The sequence below is a fragment of the Myotis nattereri genome (assembly GCF_964212035.1).
Source record: "Myotis nattereri genome assembly, chromosome: 17".
Lineage (NCBI taxonomy): Eukaryota > Metazoa > Chordata > Mammalia > Chiroptera > Vespertilionidae > Myotis > Myotis nattereri.
The window spans coordinates 46381770-46406289 of NC_138092.1; the positions used below are offsets into that span (position 1 = coordinate 46381770).

The 24520-nt window shown below is 38.8% G+C and overlaps 1 protein-coding gene across 6 annotated transcripts in view; it reads right to left on the reverse strand.

Annotated features, from left to right (window-relative positions):
* Positions 1-817: 817 nt before the first annotated feature.
* The window catches only part of UBE2V2 (ubiquitin conjugating enzyme E2 V2), a 58700-nt gene continuing 34997 nt past the window's right edge, over positions 818-24520 (reverse strand). For all 6 annotated transcript variants that reach the window (XM_081110962.1, XM_081110961.1, XM_081110960.1 and 3 more), the window contains 2 exons: positions 19845-19970; positions 818-3131 (listed from right to left, as the gene is read on the reverse strand). In XM_081110962.1, coding sequence (XP_080967088.1) covers positions 2985-3131; positions 19845-19970 — 273 coding nt within the window. In that variant the 3' untranslated portion in view covers positions 818-2984. The remainder of the gene's footprint in view (positions 3132-19844; positions 19971-24520) is intronic.

The following is a 24520-nucleotide window of genomic DNA, read 5'->3' on the forward strand; positions in this document are numbered from 1 at the left end:
TTGACACTTATCAAAAAAGTAAAACCAGTGCCTAATGATACAATGATTCTACACATATGTGAAAAAATACACTTACAAGGAAATCTGGGGAAAATTCCTTAAATACCTCCGAAAATCCAATTCTTCACGATACTACAATTCCTCATTAGTACTTATACTCTTTAAAATGTATGTAAAAACACAGTTATGTGCTTATTAAGAACCAACATCGTTTTTTGCTCAGGCTGGGTAGCTCAGTTGGTTAGAGCATTGTCCAGATATGCCAGATAAGGTTGCAAGTTCAATCCCTGGACAGGGCACATACCAGAATCAACCAATGAATGCATAAATAAGTGAAACAACAAATAGATCTCTCTCTCTCAAGTCAATAATTTTTTTTAAAAAGTTAACATAGTTGTGACGAAAGTCTTTTATTTCATGTCATGTCTACCAGCACCACCCAAAGCCATACACACCAAATCTATTAAGGAAAATGCATTATTTTCCAGCTGTGTCCTCTAAATTATCCACACAAAAAAAAAATGAATTTTGTACATATATATCAATAGCAATATATATTTAGTGGGAAATGCTTAAATCAATAAATTCGTACTAAGCAATCTAGACTAATAAATTATATGATATTCAAACTAAGTCACTCTACAATTATTTACCCAAATCTGAAGTGTGAAAAATTCTTTTTAAAGGATAATTTAAAATTATAAATTTGGGCATTTTACATGTAAAAGACTTAAATTCCATTGACTATTCTTATAAATGTTTGTTTCAAAATTCAAAATTCTGAAAATTAGAAAGTAATTAAAGCATAACACTGACCTAATAGGACAAGAACTTTATTTTTGTAATCTTTATTAATATAAGATCACCCCCTAGGGCTCATCTGCTAGTTTTTTAAACAAATTTCAAAGGCAATTTTACAGTTCATTTAATACCACACACTCCTACAACCTTAGCCCCTTTACAAAACAGACAAAGGAAAAATAGCTTCAAAACTGTTGTCTTAGAAATGTTACTACAATTAAGAGTGGTTCAGCATTAACTTCTATAATCAACTAGTGTGTCTTAGATTGCCACGTACATCTTGATTGTGACATGCAAAATGGATCTTGCTTTTGCATGCAGATTTCAGCAGAGATCCACAGTCCCAAAACAAAAAGGGGAAACAAACATTACAGTGCCAACTCAAACATATACTTGAGGGAGGGAAAACAACAGAAAAACCTTCACAATTAGAGGATATGGGGAAAGAAAAGAGGACAAGATCAAGGTACTCAGATTCTCAGCCCACCAATGTATGAATAATTTAACAGCATTCAGCACCCATGTATGATAAGACACATTTTCAAAGTGGAAAAGAAGTTTTTAAAGAGAATGACTTAGACCATCAGTAACCATCAAGACTCCTGTGTATGACATCAGTGTAATTCAACTTAATCTCCCTTAACAATTTAAAAGTTTTCAGAATGTATTCCAAGGTAATAGTTCATTTCAAACCTATTTTAATAAATTACACATGCACTAATTTGTATCTATATATTCTCTATGTCATTTTAAACATCTTTGATAATTAAAATAGAATAGCCATGTTGAAATTAAAAGTTTAGACAAATTATCATTAATGACTAAGAAAAGTAGCTCAAAGCTTTAGATATGAATGAACCTGACAAAAACATGTCAGAGCCTGTTTAAGAAATCTGTCCTTGTTACCAGACCACCTTTCTATTTTGTACAGTGAACCCATAAGAAAAGAGTGTGTTCAACAAAGTATTATACCTAGTGCTTTGAAATGAAAAACAATTACTTAAAACCTCTCACTTTGGTAAAAGCAGAACATCAGTTCCGAATTACACAAATGCCAAAGTGAAAGACAAGTGGAATGGATAAATTAATCCCAGTCAATAATAAAAGCATTGGGAGAAAAATGTCACCAAAAAAAAAAAAAAGGTTATGAATCAAAAATAGAATGTATATTTGGATAATTACAATCTATAATTCTATAAAAATTGCTAAAATTCAAGCATCTTTTAAATATATTTCTGGTGAAATCAAAGTCAAAATATAATACTTGGGATTCCTCCTTCTGCAAAGAAGAAATTAAATTAATCAAGTAATTTGTTCTCTAAAATACTCTGCAAATTCCAATTTACAAGAAGCATACAAAACATGATAAACAATAAAAACTTTTATATGGATGAAAACCTACAATTCCAATCTTTGCTACCTCAGCAAGGTACTGTCCATATACCACATCAATATAATAGAAATGGCACAGTTTCTGAGAACACAATCCACATTTTATTTACATTTTCAGACTAACTTTAATCTCAAAAATCACATATCCATTCACCTATTTTCTTTTTGTTGATTTCATTTCAACTTAAATGCATGGTTTGTCAAAGACTGTAAACAAATATTTACCATGTCTTTTACATGTAACACACAGAAACAGCTTTTAACAGAAATTCTTGACCTTCCCCATGACATTTTTTTATTATAAATACAGATATGAAAACAATCCTGAACATATTTTTTATACTACTGGTAGTCAGCACCCACACCACTTCAAAAATTAAAACAATTTGAGACAATATTCATTGTACCTGCTACTTTAGACAATTTAAATTGAAGCTCTTTCACTAAGCAAGATGGAGAAAGCATGCCATTTCTTTTTCCTTCTTGGGATTTTTACTTTTAGTAAAAATCACCATACTTTCGTCTTGTAAACCTGAATTCTATTTTGAATACTCCAGATTTATGTTTAAATGACAGTGCTTTAAAAAAAATTGTGCTGCATTTTTTCTCCTGTTACCTGAAAACATAATGTGTATACATATATTAAATATATTCTTACAAATGTCCAGGTCATATTTACCAGCTGGCATTCTTTTACTTAATGTGTGGGTATTTTGCATTGTGATATTTAATCAAGACATTAACATGAGTAGAAGATTGTTGATTTAAGACAAGTTTGAAATCCACTAAAATTAATTGTTGTATGTTTGTCCTTCTGGTGGCTGTGGAAGCTTCATATTTTCTTTGGACATCATTAGACGTCTTAGTTCTTGAAGTACAACTTTAATGCTATATGAATTTTGCCATTTTGCTAATACTGGTATGCTCCGTGCATCTACCTGGAAAGAAGAAAAAAGAATAAAATTCATTACCAGTTTAAAGTAGTATGGCATCAATTTGTTAACTATTTAAATAAGTCCATTTAAAATTTCACATCCTGGCTCTATTTTCACAAAAGTTAATATTATTTTAATGTAATAGTTAGGGAAAATATTCCTTCTTTAACAGGTGTTTCCAAGTAATTTATGTCTTTTATGTGTATTTTTGCTTTTCTGTATTTTACAAATAAACACGTAGTGAACTTTAGTCGTCAGAAATTTTTAAAATGTTGTATTAAATAGCTACACTGTAAATATATTTGGCAATTCCTTCTTGATGAAATAAGGTTAGAAGGTTCCTCTCCATTTCCAACACTGCTCCCCGAAATCTGGGCAATTATCTCCATTGGGATTTAGGAAAGAACTGTGAACCTGACTAATCTTCCACTATGCACGACTGACAGAACGGGGGTGGAGCTCCTTCCAAGTCTCATTCCCAAGTAACTGCCATCACTTGACAGTTCCCCTGGAAAATGCCAGTCACAGGACTTTTCTCTACCTGACCTCAGAACTCACCCACTGGGTACTGCCTATTCTGCCACCAAACCACTGCCACCCTTATGCCTGGCATTGAAAATAGTGCCAATTGTTTAACATCTCTACTACCTGGAGAGGCAGTAACAGGGCAAAAAGGAAGGTGACCAAAATGCTTCAGAGGGTATCTACTGATATCCATAGGGAGTTTGAAAAGTTCTAACATATGCCTGTAAATCCAGAAGACCACACACGTGTAAGGCTCATGAAAGATCTGACCTTGAGCAATATACAAAAAAAGATTATGTACCATAACCAAGTGGGATTCACCCCAGAAATGCAAGATTGGTTCAATAGTTTAAAAGTCAATCAGAGAGACACAACGCACAGGAGCACCTGCCCCCACCCCAGCGGACACAACACTGTGGCCGGTGCTGGGCGTCTAGTATAATATAATATAAGTAGCATTATATATATATCTATATCTATATCTATATCTATATAGATATAGATATAGATATAGATATATAGATATATATATAGATAGATATATATACACACACACACACACACATATATATACATAGTATAATATAAATTATACTATATATATCCTCTGTATTCCTTTGTAATGGATTGACAAATATTCCTTTAAGAATATTACACAGAGAACCAAGATGGCGGCATAAGGTATAGACCTGTGCGTGCTGCCTCCCACAACAACAGTGAAACTACCAACTATAAGACAAAACAGCTATCATCCAGAACCATGGGAAAGCCGGCCCAGTGGAAGCTCCACAACTGGAAGGAAAGAAGGAAGCACATTGAGACTGAGTAGGAGGTGCAGAGGCGCCAAGAGCAGAGGTGCAGAGGCGCCAAGAGCAGAGGTACGGAGGTGCGCACCAGGCAGGCTGCAGCTGGATGCACGGTTTTTTTCAATCGGAAGGGGATACAAGCTCTCAAATCCACTGGCTTGTTTGGGGCGGGATTCTGAGGTCCCAGAACCCTACGGGGAGAGGCGGGACTGCCTTGCAGCGGGTCGGAGAGCGAGGGTGGCTTTCTCGCAGAGCTGCTCGCCGGCACTCGGGGAAGCGGAGACGCGGAGTCGTGGAGTCACGGAGTCGCGGAGAGGCAAGGAGTCTCAGAGACGCTGACAACAACCATTGCTGTTTGACCCGCCCTGGTGATTCTGAGACCCCGCCCTACTCAATTTACATCCCCACCCAAGCTGTGCCAGTGGCACAAAAGGAACCACCTGCGCTTTTGCAGCCTAACCCAACAAACTGCAGATTTCAACTCCTCGCATCCATAAGGGCCATACTCAAGAAGCAGAATCAGGTTTGGAGGAAAGCGGAGTCGGAGCCGACCTGGGTGGGCCGGCAACATCGAACCGCTGAACCAGCAAAAGCACAGGCAGGTTCACCAGATCCAGTCTCACATGGGACACCGGGAGACAGCAGACAAGCAGTCTGTGCACTTAGTAGAAAACGAAATCCAAGCAAGCATACCAGATATTCAGCTAGCTAGAATGCCTGGAGATTTAGTCCAGCAAGGAGCCTCCCAACAAAAGACAGAATGCCAAACTTCATGTTGACCAGTTAAAGTATGATGTCCAGCACCTGCAGACTGCTCTCAGAAACTTACAGCATCAGCGATACGCAAGGGAGCAGCAGGAGAGACAGAGAGGAGCTTCTGTCTCGCACCTTCACCCTCAACATGGGATGCGGCGTCCCCTGCGAGGCTGCAACGGCCCCTGCGAGGCTGCAATGGCCCCTGGGAAGCCAGCGGAACCGCGCGAGCTGCCAAGACGGCTTCGTCAACGGCCCGCAAACCAGCTCGCAGCCCCACGCACGACTATCACCCGAAGGGCGAGAGGGGCGAGAGCAGCTGTAGTGTTGCTTTCTCCTGACTTTTGGTAGCGAAATCCTCATTTTAAATATAAGAGGACACATTATTTTAAAAAGCCGTTATGTGGCTCTGTACCCTTTCTGAGTAGAGCGTGAACAAGTCTTGAGAGACCTTTTCGAACACAGGGACACGTTGCAGATGGAAATAGCTACATTTTCCATGTGTATGACCTTTGACATGGCGACAAAAAGCGTACACCTATGGCCGAAACCGGTTTGGCTCAGTGGATGGAGCGTCGGCTTGCGGACTGAAGGGTCCCAGGTTCGATTCCGGTCAGGGGCATGTACCTGGGTTGCGGGCACATCCCCAGTGGGAGATGTGTAGGAGGCAACTGATCGATGTTTCTCTCTCATCGATGTTTCTGACTCTCTGTCTTTCTCCCTTCCTCTCTGTAAAAAATCAATAAAATATATTAAAAAAAAAAAAAAGCGTACACCTATGGATGAGGACAGTGGGGGGGGGGGTATGGGCAGAGGGTGGGGTGGGAACTGGGTGGAGGGGAACTATGGGGGGAAAAGGGGGAACAACTGTAATAATCTGAACAATAAAGATTTATTTTTTTAAAAAAAGTCAATCAATGTGGAGAAACCGAGATAGCGGCATAGTTAATCACCTATACTTGCTGCCTCTCACAACCCATCAAAATTACAACTAAATGGCAGAACAACTACCACCCAGAACCGCGGGAAAGCTGGATGAGTGGAAGTTCCACAAATAGAGAGGAAAAGAAAGCTCATTGAGACCGGTAAGAGGTTCGGAGGCGCGGAAAGTGCTGGCACCTGGATGTGCTGTTCTTTAAACCAGGAGGGAGATACAAGCTCCTGCTTGCTCTGAACTCCAGTTCCGAGCGAGACTCTGGGGGATCCAGACACACATGGGGAGAAACTGGACTGTAAGGCATCAGGACAGGAGTGCGAGGGCGGCTTACTCTTAGAGGTGCTGGCAGAGATCATTGTTCCTGAACGGGTGCGTGGGATGCAGAGAACCAGGGACTTCTCCAGTTCAGGGCAGCCATTGCTGTTTGCTCACTCTGGTGATTCCCAGAGACCCCACCCAACCCAATTTACAACCCCACCCAGGCTGTGCACATTGGCTTTTGCAAATGGATGGCCTGTCCTTTCGCCTAAAAAAATAACTGCAGCTGGGTCAGAGAGCCCGAGAGATTCCAAAAGAAGGCCTACTACCTGGCAGCAGCAGCAGCCTTGCTTCACAGCTGAAGCTCGTTTGGGCACCTCCAAACCCCATACAAAGAGGAGGAATCTGCAGATCTCTCTGTAGCTCCTGCTGGGCAGCCCCAGACAGTGGCTGACCTTGCACCTTCTTGGAGATCCAAGAGCCAGTGTACCCAGAGGTCAGAGTGAGACTATAACGGATTAAAACTCTTCATATCCATAAGAGACACACTCAAGGGGCAGACTCAGTGAGCACCAAAGCCCGACTGAAGCAAGTCCTGCCCCATAAGGGTGTCTCCTGCTTAACAGATCCTCCAGTGTAGACACAGCTGGTCATCACAGCCAATTGGCCTGGAGGTCAATTCCTCCCAGTGATACCAACAGCAATCAAGGGTTAACTACAGCCCTAACCGGTTTGGCTCAGTGGATAGAGCGTCGGCCTGTGGACTGAAAGGTCCGAGGTTCGATTCTGGTCAAGGGTATGTACCTTGGTTGTGGGCACATCCCCAGTAGGGGGTGTGCAGGAGGCAGCTGATCGATGTCTCTCTCATCGATGTTTCTAACTCTCAATCCCTCTCCCTTCCTCTCTGTACAAAATCAATAAAATATATTTTTAAAAGGGTTAACTACAACAAGACTGTGCAAACAGCCCACAAAGGGGTGCACCAAGAGCATCCACCTCAGGTGACTAGGGAGGCTGAGCCACTGGGCCCTATAGGACACCTAGCACACAAAGCCACTCCACCAACACAGGAAAGCAGCCAAAATGCAGAGACAAAGAAACAAGTCACAAATGAAAGAAATGGATGAAAGCAAAATATTGGATATAGAGTTCAAAACAACAGTTATAAGGTTACTCAAGAATCTTCTAGAAACCTCTGAGAAATTTAGTGAGACCCTCAAGGATATGAAAAAGGACCAATCAGAAATTAAACATACACTGACTGAAATAAAGAATATTATACAGAGTTCTAACAGCAGACAAGAGGATCGCAAGAATCAAGTCAAAGATTTGAGATACAAAGAAGCAATAAACATCCAACCGGAAAAGCAAAAGGAAAAAAGAATACAAAAATATGAAGATAGTGCAAGGAGCCTCTGGGACAACTTTAAGCGTACCAACATCCGAATTATGGGGGTGCAAGAAGAAGAGAGAGCACAAGATATTGAAAACCTATTTGAAGAAATAATGACAGACAACTTCCCCTAACTGGTGAAAGAAATAGACTTACCAGTCCAGGAAGCACAGAGAACCCCAAACAAAAGGAATCCAAAGAGGACCACACCAAGACACATCATAATAAAAATGCCAAGGGCAAAAGACAAAGACAGAATCTTAAAAGCAGCAAGAGAAAAACAGTTACCTACAAGGGAGTACCCATATGACTGTCAGCTGATTTCTCAACAGAAACCATGCAGGCCAGAAGAGAGTGGCAAGAAATATTCAAAGTGATGAATAGCAAGAACCTACAACCAAGATTACTCTGCCCAACAAAGCTATCATTCAGAATTGAAGGTCAGATAAAGAGTTTCACAGACAAGAAAAAACTAAAGGAGTTCATCACCACCAAACCAGTATTATATGAAATACTGAATGGTATTCTCTAAGAAGAGGAAGAAAAAGGTAAAGATAAAAATTATGAACAACAAAGTGACAACAAATACATATCTACCAACAAGTGAATCTAAAAATCAAGTGAATAGCCGAAACCGGTTTGGCTCAGTGGATAGAGCGTCAGCCTGAGGACTGAAGGGTCCCAGGTTCGATTCCGGTCAAGGGCATGTACCTGAGTTGCGGGCACATCCCCAGTGGGAGATGTGCAGGAGGCAGCTGATTGATGTTTCTCTCTCATCGATGTTTCTAATTCTCTCTCTCTCTCCCTTCCTCTCTGTAAAAAATCAATAAAATATATTAAAAAAATAAAAAATAAAAAAAAATAAAAATCAAGTGAATAAAAAATCTGAAGAACAGAATTAACTGGTGAATACAATAGAGCCAGGGGCATAGAAAGGGAGTGTACTAACAATTCTCAGGGGGGAAAGGGGATGTGGGGGGTACAGGAAGAGATTGGATAAAACCCTACACCTGTGGATGAGGACAATGGGGTGGGGGAGGGCATGGGGGGGTGGGCACCGGGTGGAGGGGAGCTATGGGGGGAAAAACGAGGAACAACTGTAATAATTTGAACAATAAAGATTTATTTTTTTAAAAAAACAAAACAAAACAAAACAAAAAAGTCAATCAATGTAATATGCCATAATAAAATAGAAACAAAAAACATTATTACCTCAGTAGATACAAAAAAGCATTTGACAGAATCCAATAATCTTTCATGATAAAAACACTCAAACTAAGAACAGAAGGGAAATGCTTCAACCTAATGAAGGAAATCTATAAAAAATATACAGCTAGCATCATAATTTATGGTGAAAGACTAAATATTTTCCTTCTGGTATCAGGAAGAAGACAAGGATTTCCAGTCTCATCACTGCTACTCAAGACTGTAAAGGAAGTTCAAAATAAGCAATCAGGCAAGAAAATTCAATAAAAGGCATCCAGATAAAAAAGAAAGAAGTAAAACTATTTCTATTTGCAACTGACATGATCTTCTATACAGAAAACACTAGGTATGCATTAAAAACACTATTAGAGCTAATAAACAACTGCAGCGAGGCTGTGGGATACAGGATCAGCATACAAAAACCAGCTGTATGTCTGTGTACCTGCAAAGAACAATCTGAAAATCAAAGAAACTACTGCCAATTACAGCAGGGATAAGAAAATAAAGTACACAAGTATAAATTTAACAAAAGTGTAAGCTCTATACACCGAAAACTATAAAACATTGTTGACAGAAAGACAAACACCATAAGGTATCACTTATATGTGGAATCTAATGAAAAAAATAAACTGACAAGCAAAGTAGAATCAGAAGTATGGCTACATGAAACAGACTGACAGCTTATGAGAGAAGAGAGGGGTTGGGGATCTAGAAGAAAACAGGTGCAGAGATTAGCCAAAAAACATATATACCTAACACATAAACAAGGACAATAGTGTGGTGATAGCCAGAGGGAAAGAAGGAAGTAGAATGGCAACGGAAAATGGGGCAATGAGCGCACAGTACAGTGTGCAGATGGTATTTTATTGTGTTGTACACATGAAACCTGTATGGTTTTGTGAACCAATGTCACCCCAATAAATTCAAGTAAAAAAGCTGTTGACAGAAATTTAAGACCCAAATATATATATAAAGATCCTATACACATGCATCAGAAGACTCAATATTAAGTAACAATATTCCTCAAATTGATCTACAGATTCAATACAATCTCTATCAAAATTTCAAATGCTTTTTTAAGAAATGGACAAGCTTATCTTTAAATTCATATAAAAATACAAGGAAACCAGAATAGCCAAAGGAATATGAAAAAGAACAAAGTTCTCCAAATTTTAAAAGTTAATACAAACCTTCAGTAATCAAGAAGATAGTACTTCCATAAGGATGAACATACCTATCAATGGAATATAACTGAGAGCCCACAAATAAACCCATGCATTGTACTTACAAACTGAACTGATCTTCGACAAGAATACACAATAAGGGAAGACTAGACTCTTCAATAGTGTTTCTGGGACAACTGGATATCCACATGCAAAGGAATGAAGTTGCACCCTTAACAAAAGACAAAGAAGGCCACATCATAATGAGACAAAGGCCACTTCTTTGTCTCTTGTTATGGCCTTTGTTTTGAAGTCTATTTTGTCTGATATAAGTATTGCTACTCCAGTTTTTTATTTTTTCCTTTCCTTTTGCATGGATTTTTAGGAAGAGATTGACAGCAATAGTGGGGGACTTTAACACCCCACTGACATCACTGAACAGATCTTCCAGACAAAAAATTAACAAGGAAACAGAGGCCTTAAAAGACACACTAGATCAGATGGATCTAACCAATATTTATAGAACATTTCATCCCAAAGCACAGAACATGCATTTTTCTCAAATGCACATGGAACATTCTCAAAGATAGAAGACATGTTAGAGCACAAAACAAGTCCATACAAATTCAAGAAGATTGATATAACATGCCAAACATCTTCTCAGATCACAATGGCATGAAGTTAGAAATCAACTATAATAAAGAAAACTCAAAAACACTCAAATACATGCAGGCTAAATAGCATGTTATTAAACAACTAGAGGCCCAGTGCACAATTAAATCACGCGCGCGTAGGGTCCCCTAGGCCTAGCCTGCCATCAGGGCCATGTCGGCCGCCCTACGACGCCTCGCTCCGCGGACGCTGCCGGCACTCCATCCCACCTGCTGCAAGAGGCCTTTAATGATATAGATGAATGGGTTACCAATGAGACCAAGTAAGAAATTAGAAACTTCCTGGAAACAAACAAAAATGAACACACAACCATCCAAAACCTATGAGACACAGCAAAAGCAGTCCTGAGAGGGAAGTTCATAGCACTACAGGCCTTCTCAAGAAACAATAAAAAGGACCAATAAACTATCTAACACTACAACTAAATAAACAAGAAAAAGAACAGCAAGAAAAGCCCAGAGGAAGTAGAAGGAAATAATAAAGATCAGAGTGGAAATAAATGACAGAGAGTAAAAAAACAGTACAAAAGATCAATAAACCCAAGAGCTGATTCTTTGAGGAAAAGATAAACAAGACTGATGAACCCCTAGCCAGACTCATCAAGAAACAGACAGCCCTGGCTAGTTTGGCTCCGTGGACAGAGCGTCAGCCTGTGGGCTGAAGGGTCCTGGGTTTGATTCTGGTAAAGGGCACATGCCCAGGTTGTGGGCTCAATCCCCAGTATGGGCATGCAGGAGGCAGCTGATCAATGATTCTCTCTCATCACTGATGTTTATATCTCTCTCTCTCCCTCTCTCTCCCTTCCTCTCTGAAATCAATAAAATACATTAAAAAAAAAAAAAAGAAACTGAGAGAACCCAAATAAAATCAGAAATAAAAGAGGTGACATAACAACAGACACCACAGAAATACAAAGGATTGTAAACAAATACTATGAACAACTATATGCAAACAAACTGGACAACTTGGGTGAAATGGACAAATTCCTAGAAACATAGAATCTTCCAAAACTCGATCAGGAAGAATCAGAAAATTTGAGTAGGCCACAACTGATGAAACTGAAGCAGTAATTTTAAAACTTCCAGCAAAGAATAGTCCTGGACCAGATGGATTTATAGGTGAATTTTACTAAACATCCAAAGAAAACTAACACCTATGCTCCTCAAACTATTAAAAAAAAAATACAAAAGGAAGGAACACTTCCAAGCTCTTTATACAAAGCCAACATTATCCTAATTGCAAAACCAGATAAAAACACTACAAAGAAAAAAAATTACAGGTCAATATCCCTGATGAACACAGATGCCAAAATCCTCAACAAAATATTAGCAAACTGGATCCAGCAATATATCAAAAAGATCATACATCATGATCAAGTAAGATTTATTCCAGGGATGCAAGGCTGGTACCAATATTTGCATATCAATAAATGTGATACATCACATAAACAAATTGAAAGATAAAAACCACATGATCATATCAATAGATGCAGAAAAAGCATTTGACAAAATCCAACACCTTTTTTTGATAAAAACTCTCAGTAAAATGGGAATAGAGGGATCATACCTCAACATAATAAAGGCTATATATAACAAATCTACAACCAACATAATACTCAGTGGGAAAAAAATAAAGCGTTTCCCATAGGAAGAGGGACATGACAAGGATGTCCACATTCACCACTCTTATTCAACACTAGAGGCCCGATGTATGAGGGACCTCTCGGGATGTCGGACTGCCGGTTTCAGCCAGATCCCTGCAGGCCAGGCCAAGGGACCCCACCAGTGCAAGGATCCTCACACAGGGCCTCTACTATGCATATAAGATCTTTGGTTAATCACTCTGTCCTCCTCCTTCCCCCTCCCCTCTGAGATTCATCAGTCTGTTCCATGTTTCCATGCCTGTGTGTTGAGCGTCTGCCCCCAGTGGTCAGTGCACGTCATAGCTACTGGTCGAACGGTTAGACAGTCGCTTAGGCTTAGATAGATAGATAGATAGATAGATAGATAGATAGATAGATAGATAGTACTGGAAGTCCTAGCCATCAAATAAGAAGAGATAAAAGGCATCCAAATTGGAAAGGAGAAAGTAAAACTGTCATTATTCACAGATGACATGATACTGGTACATAGAAAACCCTAAAGACTCTACCAAAAAACTACTAGACTTAATAAATGAATTCAGCAAGGTAACAGGATACAAAAATCAACATCCAGTAATCCCACTTCTAGGAATATATCCCAAAAAATCAGAAACACCAATCAAAAAGAATATATGCACCCCTGTTCATAGCAGCATAATTTACAATAGCTAAGTTTGGAAACAGCCTAAGTGCCCATCAGCAGATGAGTGGATAAAAACCTATAGTATATCTACACAATGGAATACTACGCTGCTATAAAAAAAGAAGGAATTCTTACCATTTGCAGCAGCATGGATGGAACTGGAGAGCATTATGCTAAGTGAAATAAGCCAGGCAGTGAAAGAGAAATACCACATAATCTCACTCATTTATGGATAATAAAGGACATTATAACCTGATGAACAAAAAGATAGATACAAAGGCTGAGAAGCATTGAACAGACTGTCAAATTACAGCAGGAAGGCTGGGAAGTGTTGGGCGGGGTGGGGGGGGTGGAGGGTAAGAGATCAACCAAAGGACTTGTGTGCATGCATATAAGCATAACCAATGGACACAAGACAATGGCGGGGGGGTTGGGGGGGGGGTGGTGAAAGCATGTGCCGGGGAGTAGAGGAGGCCAGGGGAAGGTCGATGGGGAAAAAAAGGAGACATATGTACTACTATTTGTAATAGTAGTTACTTTAAACAATAAAGTACTTTATAGTTACTTTAAACAATAAAGAAAAAAAAAAGACAGTGTATTTTATAATTCCATTTATACACAAAGCTCAGAATAAGCAAATCTACAAAGAAAGTAATTTAGTGGTTGTTTAGTGTGGAGGAGGTGAGGTGGAAAGTGACAACTAATGGGTAAAGGACTTGCTTTGAGAATGACAAAAATGTTCTAAAATTGGATTTTGGTAATAGGTCCACAACCCTGTGGACAATAAAAAACATTAAATTATACTTTCAATGACTGAATTGTATGGCATGTGAATTATATAACAATAAAACTCTTTAAAAATAGGAAAGAGCCTGGCCGGTGTGGCTCAGCAGTTGAGCATCGACCCAGGAACCAAGAGGCTTCCGGTTCGATTCCCAGGAAGGGCACATGCCTGGGTTTCAGGCTCATCCCCAGTAGAAGCCATGCAGGAGGAAGCTGACTGATGATGTTCCTCTCTGATCGACAATTCTCTCTCTCTCCTTCTGCCTTTCTCTCTCTCTAAAAATCAATAAAAACATACTTATAAAAAAACAGAAAAGAAAAATAATTTGTATAATTTCTGATAAGTAATTGAAACAATGTTAAGAAATATTTAAAACGCTTCCTCTAATGCTTTAAGAGTAGCAGCTCCATTAGCCTACATAAATAGCCTTCATCAGTGAACAAGTTTATAAAATAAATCAAGAGAATACCAAGTTCTTTCCAAAGCAGAAACAAACACTTCCAGCTGTAAAGTTAAAAGATAGTTAAATAAACATTAAGTGATTGCAAATCCTATAAAATACCAACAGAATGCATAAAAATTTGGGGACAAAAATTAATGAAAAGGGAGGAGAGAGAAAAGGGCATGGGAAAATAAATATCATGTCAGAACAAATCTGCACCTTCAGTTTATAATATACAATAGCCTCCAAAACTTGAGACCTCACAGATTAAAGTACTGTAAATTTATGCTTTGCAGTGCCGACCACCCATAAGAAATAATTTTGACTAGTTGTGTTAAGTAAATTTAAATCAAAATGACTAAAGCAACACCCATAATTCATCTGGTACATAAATAACCTCAAAATATATAAAATTAGCCTAGCACAATCATTAATGGTCAATGTGAAATTCCCTATTTATAAATTTAAGTTCTAGTTATAAATTTAAGTTCTTAGATATCAATCAAGAGAAAAACGCATGCCCAATATTTTCACCCTACCTCAACATTCTATACACACACCTACACTCCAATAATTAAAATCAATATTTATTTTACTGTTTTCAAATCCCCATTCCAGCTTGACATTATGAATTGGTGGGAATAATGTACATTCACGGGGTCGAGTGGGACAAACATGGACACAGCCCTGTGGAAAGAAACTTGGCAATATTCAATGAAGCTGAAGAAAAGCCACACCTCAGGAGACATTCCACTTCTAGGTAATATGCACTGGAAAAAGTGCTCCTCAAAGTGCCAGGCCTTGAACTGATTTTTACTAGTCCATGACAAGATAAACATAGGGATTGAGAGTAGGTGTTTAGAGAGTTCTACAGCAATTTGACAGAGAAATTTTATTTTTTTAAAAATCAGAGCTTGTATTTAGTCTTTTTTATTTCTAGTATTCAATTTTATTACATTTTACAGGGACAGATCCAAAAACAGAGAAACAGCAATCAGATTATTAAGCCCCAGAGGGAAAGTAGGGGAGGGTGGGGGTAAGGGGATACATGCATATAAGCCAAACCAATGGACATGTACAACAGGGGATGAGAGCATGAGGTGGGGGGGGGGGGCGGATGGGGGTTAATGGGGGGGCAATGAGGACACATTTGTAATTCCTTAACTAATAAAGAATTTAAAGATTTTAAAAAAACAGTTTTTCTCTACAATATTAGAACCAATAAATAAATACTAGTTCCAAAGAAGTACTGTACTGCCTTAAGATACAAAAACACTTGTACAATTTTTTCAAAGTGAAAAAAACGTAAATGCCCAGCAAGTAAAAAATGGGTTAAACAATAAAGAGAAACAATCTAATATGCATGACCCAACATGGATAAATCTAAAAAAAAACCAGACATGATTCCACACAAAATCACACAATATAGAGGAACACACACACAGGCATAGTAAAAGCACAACAATCATGCGCAGAAATTGTAACAGCAAATTCAAAACAGGACTACCTCTAGGGAATGATGGAAAGGGGAAACCAGGAGTTAACTATTTATAATGCAGTCTTTAAAAAAGATGTTACAAATAAGACAAAAGTATTAACATCTGACAAAGATAGATGGAGGATGTTGGACATATTCTCTAAAACTGTATGTTAGAAATATTTCTTTTAAAAACATCAAAAATTAAAATAAAAGTGATAAAAAATTTACAGTAACTGCTACAAAGGAAATAACAATGTGACCAGAATAAAGCAACAAGATACCTAATTAAGATTGGGAAATCATGGAAGAAGATTTCTCTAAGAAAGTGACATTTAAATTCAGAATCTGTAAGGATTAGCCAGAGTGAAGGAGATGTCCAGACAGGAAGAACAAAAAGTGCAAAGCTCCTAGTACCAAATGAAAGGTGTGCAGAGCTGTGTGAACTCTGTGAGCTGATAAGCCATAGCAAGAAGCATGCACATTGTGGCTGAAGCTATTAAAGAATTCTAAGCACAAAAGTGATGTGACACAATTGGTGTTTTAGAAAAATCCCTTTGGCAGCTTGCTTTGTAAAGATTGGAAGGGGTAAATAAATAGAATCAGAGCAGTTGTTGAAGGGTCCAGACAAGAGATAGTAGACAATATTAATGTGCTGGCAATGTAAATAGAAATACACCTGACTCAAGTTACATTTTCAACAAAGACTGACAGGACTTGATAGAGAGGTTAAGGAAAAACAAATAGGAAGGAAGTAAAAATGTCAAAAGGTATATAACAGTCCCTTTTAGATCAGATAAAGGTCATTAAAAAGATTGGTAGAGATTATTTAAAGTCAGTTTGAAACTGAATCCTGAATTTACTAGTTCCCACAATAGTGCAGAATCAACCATTAATTACTTAAATTTACAGAGTCTATAATATGAAAACAAACCATCAGTTGAGAAGAAAAGCTACTCCCGGCAGAGAAATTATTGTTGTTATTATTCCTCACCAAGGGATATTTTTCCACTGATTTTTAGAGAGTGGAAGAGAGAGGGAAAGACAGAGAGAAACAGCAATGAGAGAAACACATCAATTGGTTGCCTCCTGCACACTCCCCGACCAGGGCCCAGGCCTGGGAGGAGCCTACAACCAAGGTACAAGATTTGACCGGAATTGAACCTGGAACCCTATGGTCCGCAGGCTGATACTCGATCCACTAAGTCAAATTGGCTAGGGCCGTGGTGGGCAAACTGCGGCTTGCGAGCCACATGCAGCTCTTTGGCCCCTTGAGTGTGGCTCTTCCTAAGCCTTAAAAGTACCCTAATTAAGTTAATAACAATGTACCTACCTATATAGTTTGTTTAAAAAATTTGGCTCTCAAAAGAAATTTCAATCGTTGTACTGTTGATATTTGGCTCTGTTGACTAATGAGTTTGCAGACCACTGGCAGGGCCTGGCAGAGAAATTTAATTAAAGAAGTCACCCTCACCTGGCCAACGTGGCTCAGTGGTTGAGCATCGACCTAAAAATCAGGGGGGTTTGATTCCGCTCAGGGCCCATGCCCAGGTTTCGGGCTCAATCTCCAGAGGGGGTGCGCAGGAGGCAGCCAATCAATGATTATCTCATCATTGATGTTTCTATCTCTCTCTCCCTCTCCTTTCCTCTCTGAAATAAATAAAAATATATTTTAAAAAAAGATATCACCCTCATAAAGGCAATGTTATGTCATAAAGAAGTTCCCTAAACAATATCCTTCTGTAAATTTAAAATGTTTCTTAATCCTGTTTCCATCACATCTCTTAATACTACTTAACATAATAGTATTAAGTATTCACACTGTAATTTCTAGAATAGCCACTGAAATAACAGAATAAAAAAGGTTGAAAGGACCAGTTCAAAAGTAGGTAAGGTAAGATAAAAGAAACAAATGGGAAAATAAAATTCACAAAATAAGATTAATTATTTAAACTTGAACACATCAATAATTATTGTACATTAAATGTAAATGGACTAAATGCTCCTTTGAGTTGGCACATACCAGATAGGGAGATCTGGGAGTGACTTGGCAGGTCCTGAACTGGGATTTCGAATGACCTTTGTACCTTCTTCCTCTGTCAGGGTCAGGCTTTTGGCCAGTGCACCCAGCAGAAGGGTATGAGCCTATATGAGACCCACCATTGGAGGGTGAAGAGCTAGCTGTGTGTCCAGGGCTAAACCTATTGCCAAAAGTGTGGTTACATACTGGGAGCACTGAGCAAATTTAAGTAAATATAAAGGTGTGGCAAAAGTAGGTTTACAACTGAAAATAATACAATCCTATCTATATATATAAAAGCCTAAGTGACCTAACGACCAGTCAACAGGTGGCAATGACACGCACTGACCACCAGGGGGCAGATGCTCGATGCAGGAGCTGCCCCCTAGTAGTCAGTGTGCTCCCACAGCCAACCTCCCGAGGCCACCTGGCCCTGATCGGCAACGATAGGGCTAGCTAGCCAAACTCCCACAGTCCCTCCCCGTGGCTGGCCAAACAACCTCCCATGCTTCCTCCCCCCAGCTGGCCAGCCCCATGGCCCCTATCGGGGCTGCCGGCCAACCTCCTGTGGCCCCAATCGGTCCCGATCGCCGGCCAGGCTGAGGGACCCCACCCATGCACAAATTCCTATATAATAAAAGCCTAATATGCAAATCGGCCAAATGGCAGAACAACTGGTCACTATGGTGCGCACTGACCACCAGGGGGTCAGACACTCAATTCAGGAGCTGCCCTCAGCCCACAGTTCCCAAGCCAGCCAAGGCAAGCGTGAGTGGGTGGCCCCCCCAGATCGCCCCACCGGTCGCCCCGTAGAGGGAGGCGACCGGCAGTGGGGAGGCGGGACCAGCAAATGGCACCAGGCCAGCCAAGGAGGGTGCCAGCGGGGGTCCCCCGATCACTCCACCGGGTGCCCCACAGATCGACCCTGATCGCCAGCCAGGCCTAGGGACCCTACGCGTGCACAAATTTTGTGCACCGGGCCTCTAGTAATTAATAAATGATAATACAAGAATAAACTCTGTGTTTCGCATACTCACAACTATAAACCTATTTTGCCCCACCCTGGACTAAGGATAATGAAAGCCAGGTTTCTCACTGTTGGAGGAGAGAATTACAAATATGGAAAAAATAAAATCTGTAATAAACCCTGTAGTTTTGGAATAGACTTAGAGGTACAGGTATAAATTCATAATTTTAGATAGGTAGATAGATAGATACGAAGGAAAGAGGGAGGAGAATAATGTAGTACATTAGGTAAAACTATAAAGAAAAATAAGTAAATATAAAAAATTTTTTCAAGATATTAATTACCATTGGTGGAGAAAGAGAACATAGGGATGAGATAAGGAGGAACACACAGAAGTTAAGAATATTGCTAACACTCTATTTCCTAAGACAGATGAAGTTCATTTATTATTATTGTGTTATTGTGATTCCTAACATGCATTTTGCATATCAGTGTGATCTCAACATGGCACCTCAAGAGCCTAAACTTTAAAGTCTAAACCTAACAATCTACTTATATTAGAAATTCCACTATTTTCACTAACTTTCTTGTGTGAGTCAGGTAGAGTGTGTCATTTTGGTTTATTTGCTTTAAATAAACAGTGTTCAACTATGCCTACTTATTCCAATACAGACATACTTGGTTCCTCAAAGAAAAACCTCTTCATAAATATTCATCATTTTAAGCTCACCAAATATAACTTAACCCTAAAGAAAAATAACATTTTTTTAAATGGTCATCGTTTCACCAAATAAGAACTCAATGAAATATGACTACTGAAGCAATAACTAAAACCCTAAGAAGTGTTGCTATCACACCTATATAGGCTGGTACCTGAAGGTCGTTAAGGATGGGTTGAGTCATAAAAGAAAAACAACATAAAATAAACTTCTTTAGACTTTTATCTAAACAAAGGTCCTTTTTTTTTTTACTTTCTCCTGACTATATATTATAAGTTATATAAGAATAAAATGAGTACTTTAACTTACCATTCCACTGGAATTATTTATTCCATTCATATTAATTTTGGTTACAAATCTAACTGATGGAGGAGCTTCTGGGTATTTAGGTCCACATTCTACTTTCAGGCTATATATTCTGTTTTCATAATTTGTCTGGAAGGCAAAAAAATAATAAAAATAATGTTCAAGTGCTAATAAAGAGGAAAAGTATTTGATATTATTGTGTATGTGATCAAGAATTTACTTTTCTACATTCATTTAACCTATTGGTAGAATAAACTGCACCAAGTATATTTAAAAGTAGAGAAAAAGCAGAGATTTTATAAAATAATTCTATACAGTTATATCAAAATGATCAGAACTCTTTAATAAAATTAGAGCAAAAAAACAAACCACTTAAATTCAGGTTTTACTAAAAAGTTTACATTGTGGAGGAGAGACTACCTGACTATGTCACGCACATATAAAAGTTCCCATTTGTCCCGGTCAATTCTGTTTACTCCTATTGTTCTAGTATTAATATTAATAGTGCTTCTTTTCATCCTCAAAAGAATCTGGTTGGACAATAAATTATATGGTTATCCCACTTATAGGGCAATCAGTAACTTCTAGCAAAAGGAAAAAACACTATATTATAGCATATTACAGCAAGAAAACAGTATTTCATGCCTTATTAGTTAGAGCAAACTTTGTTTTCACATCATTTTAAAATACCGGTTCTTAATTGAAACATTTAACATAACCATACTATAAAAAAGCCATTTTAAAGCTACCAGACGTAATGGTTCTAGATTATTCCTGGCTGATATTTCATACCTATAATTAACTCTTATTTGTCTTTATGACTTGTTCACTTAGTTAACTAATTGGTATACAATTAAAATATAAAAGTGAAAAATAGGTAAAAGAGACAAATGTAATGCCTGTTGGTTTCTACAATAAACCTGGGCGAGAAGGGAGCAGCTAACCATCCATCTACAGATTTCACTTACCAAAACTTCCTTTCCTTTCCCTTAAGTAAAAGATACTCCCAAGTGGAGGTCAGATCTTGGATATTAAGCTACTGTAGTTTAAAATGGATGCAACATTCTTGTATATATGGTAAATACACTTCCATATTTTACAAAAGAAACAGCTGTATAAAACTCATCGGAGAGAACCAAGATGGCGGCATAAGGTATAAACCTGTACATGCCTCCTCCCACAACAACATTAAAATTACAACTATAAGACAAAGCAGCTATCATCCAGAACCACGGGAAAGCTGGCCGAGTGGAAGTTCTACAACTAGAAGGAAAGAAAACAGCGCATTGAGACCAGGTAGGAGGGGCAGAGGTGCCAAGAACAGAGGTACAGAAGTGCACATGAAAACTGGGCTACATCTGGGTGCGCGGCTTTTTTCAATCGGAAGGGGATGCAAGCTCTTGAATGCACTGAACTCATTTACGGCAAGACTCTGGGGTCCCAGACTCCTATGGGGAGAAACTGGACTGTCTTGCAGCAGGTTGGAAAGCGAGGGTGGCTTTCTCGCAGGGCTGCTCGCAGGGATCATTGTGGCTTTGGGGGCGCGGGACTCGGGGACGCATAGGGACTGGGGCACGCAGAGGCGCAGAGTCACGGAGACACTGACGACAGCCATTGCTGTTTGCTCTGCCCTGGTGATCTTTGGGACCCCGACCTACTCAATTTACATCCCCATCCAAGCTGTGCTCAGTGGCGCAAAGGAACCACTGCGCTTTTGCAGCCAAACATAACAAACTGCAGCTGGGTCAGCGAGCTCCAAAATTTCCAAACCCCAAACAAAGAGGAGAAATTTGCTGATATCGCTGTAGCTCCTACTGGATGGACTCACACAGTGGTTGACTTGGAGATCCAGGAGCCAAGGTACCCCTGGCCAGATACCAGATTTCAACTCCTCACACCCATTAGGGACACACTCAAGAAGCAGACTCAGTGAGCACCAAAGCCTCACTGAAGCAAGTCCTACCCCATAAGGGTGTCTCCAGCACAGCAGTTCTTCCACTGTAGACACAGAGGGTCCTCGCAGTCAGCCAAAAATGCGGAGACAAAGAAACACATCACAAATGAAAGAAATGGAGGAAAACAAACTGATGGAGGACATACTGTTCAAAACCACAGTTATAAGGCTACTCAAGAACCTTCTACGAACCTCCGAGGAACTTAGTGAGACCTTCAAGGATCTTAATGAGAATACCAAAAAAATGGAAAAGGACCAGTCAGAAATTAAACATACACTGACTGAAATTAAAAATATTATACAGAGATCCAACAGCAGACTAGAGAATCCCAAGAATCAAGTGTAAGATTTGAAATACGAAGAAGCAAAAAACACCCATCCAGAAAAGCAAAAAGCAAAAAGAATCCAAAAATATGAAGATAGTGCAAGGAGCCTCTGGGATAACTTCAAACGTACCAACATCCGAATTATCGGGGTGCCAGAAGAAGAGAGAGAACAAGACACTGAAAGCCTATTAGAAGAAATCATGACAGAAAACTTCCCCTACCTGTTGAAAGAAATAGGCTTACAAGTCCAGGAAGCGCAGAGAACCCCAAATAAGAAGACTCCAAAGAGGACCACACCAAGACACATCATAATTAAAATGCCAAGGGCAAAAGACAAAGAGAGAATATTAAAAGCAGCAAGAGAAAAACAGTCAGTTACCTACAAGGGAGTACCCATACGACCGTCAGCTGATTTCTCAACAGAAACTATGCAGGCCAGAAGGGAGTGGCAAGAAATATTCAAAGTGATGAATAGCAAGAACCTACAACCAAGATTACTCTACCCAGCAAAACTATCGTGTAGAATTGAAGGTCAGATAAAGACCTTCACAGACAAGAAAAAGCTAAAAGAGTTCATCACCACCAAACCAGGATGATATGAAATGCTGAAGGATATTCTTTAAGAAGAGGAGGAAGAAGAAAAGGGTAAAGAAAAAAATTATGAACAACAAAGTGACAACAAATAAATATCTATCAACAAGTGAACCTAAAAATTAAGTCAGAATAAACTGGTGAATATAATAGAATCAGGGGCATAGAAAGGGAGTGGACTGACAATTCTTGGGGGGAAGGAGGTGTGGGGGTGCAGGAAGAGACTGGACAAAAATCCTATACCTATGGATGAAGACAGTGGCAGGGGGTAAGGGCATGGAGTGGGGTGGGAACCAGGTAGAGGGGAGATATGGGGGGGAAAAAAGAGGAACATCTGTAATAATCTGAACAATAAAGATTCATTCATAATAATAAAAAAACTCATTGCAGTTTAATGGTAAATATATTAATATGACCAGCACTTTTGATATGTATACAAATGACCAGATAGATCTCAAGGAAATCATCTAGTCTATGGTTCTCCAATCTGGATGCACATCAGCCTCTCTAAAAACTTGCATTTTAAAAATAATGATAATAATAATAGCCACACACACACACACACACACACCCTGCAAATTCAAAATCTTAAAGATACTCAAGGTATATGGAAACAACCAGAACTCTCATACTGCTGGGTTTCAAAAATCATAACCATTTTGTAAACAAGTTGGCATTTTCTTATAAAGATAAGCATACACTTATCCTATGGGTTAGCAATTCCATATCTAGGCATTTTAACCAAGAGAAATGAAGACAAAGATATGTTTACAAAAAGACGTGTAAAGGATGCTCACAGTAGTCTTATTTGTAATAGCCAGAAAGTAGATAAAATCCAAAAACCCATGAATAGGAGAACTGATAAACATACTATGGTATATCAATAAAGTAAAATAGTACTCAGTAATAAAAAAAACAAAACACTACTCCTACATGGAACAACACAGATGACTCTCTGAGACATCACTATACCAAGTCAAAAGAAGCAAACTAGTAAGTGAACACACTGCATGATTTCACTTATACCAAGTTCTACAACAGTCAAAACTACTCTAGGCGTACAAAGCAGGGTGGGGATGAGGATGGGAAGGGACACAGAGAACTTTCTGGGGTAATAAAATTGTTCTCTATCTCGATAAGCATGTGGGTAACAAGGTACATTTGTCAAAACTAATGGTATACATTTTACTATATGTACATTACACCTCAATTTTTTTTTTAAATCAAAAAACTATTAATCTAATTCAGTGCTCAGAGTAAACATCATACTAACTTTTGATACCTTGGGCTAATTTTTCTTTTCAATTAATTTCTTTTAAGTTAACAACCAAATCTTTCTATTATCTAACAAAAGAATGAAATAAAACAGAAGAGAGTAATAAAAGGAACTAATAATTATTAAGAATGCCTGGCAGGCATGGCTCAGTGACTGAGCATCCATCTATGATCCAGGAGGTCATGGTTCGATTCCCGATCAGAGCCCAGGTTGCTGGCTCAATCCCCAGTGGAGGGGGAGCAGGAGGCAGCCAATCAATGATTCTTTCTCCTCATTAATATTTCTCTCTCTCCCTCTCTGAAATCAGTAAAAATATTTTTTTTTAAAAAAGAATGTACTATAGTCAGATACTCTATTGTCTATTAATTCATTAATTCATATCCAAAAGATGGATATAGTACTTCCATTTACATATAAAGAAACATACATATAAGGAAAAGTAAACCTCTAAAGCTAAAAAATATTGCTTCAGAAAACCGACACACAAATATATCGAAAAACAAAGTTGCTAATCATATAAATCCAGATACTG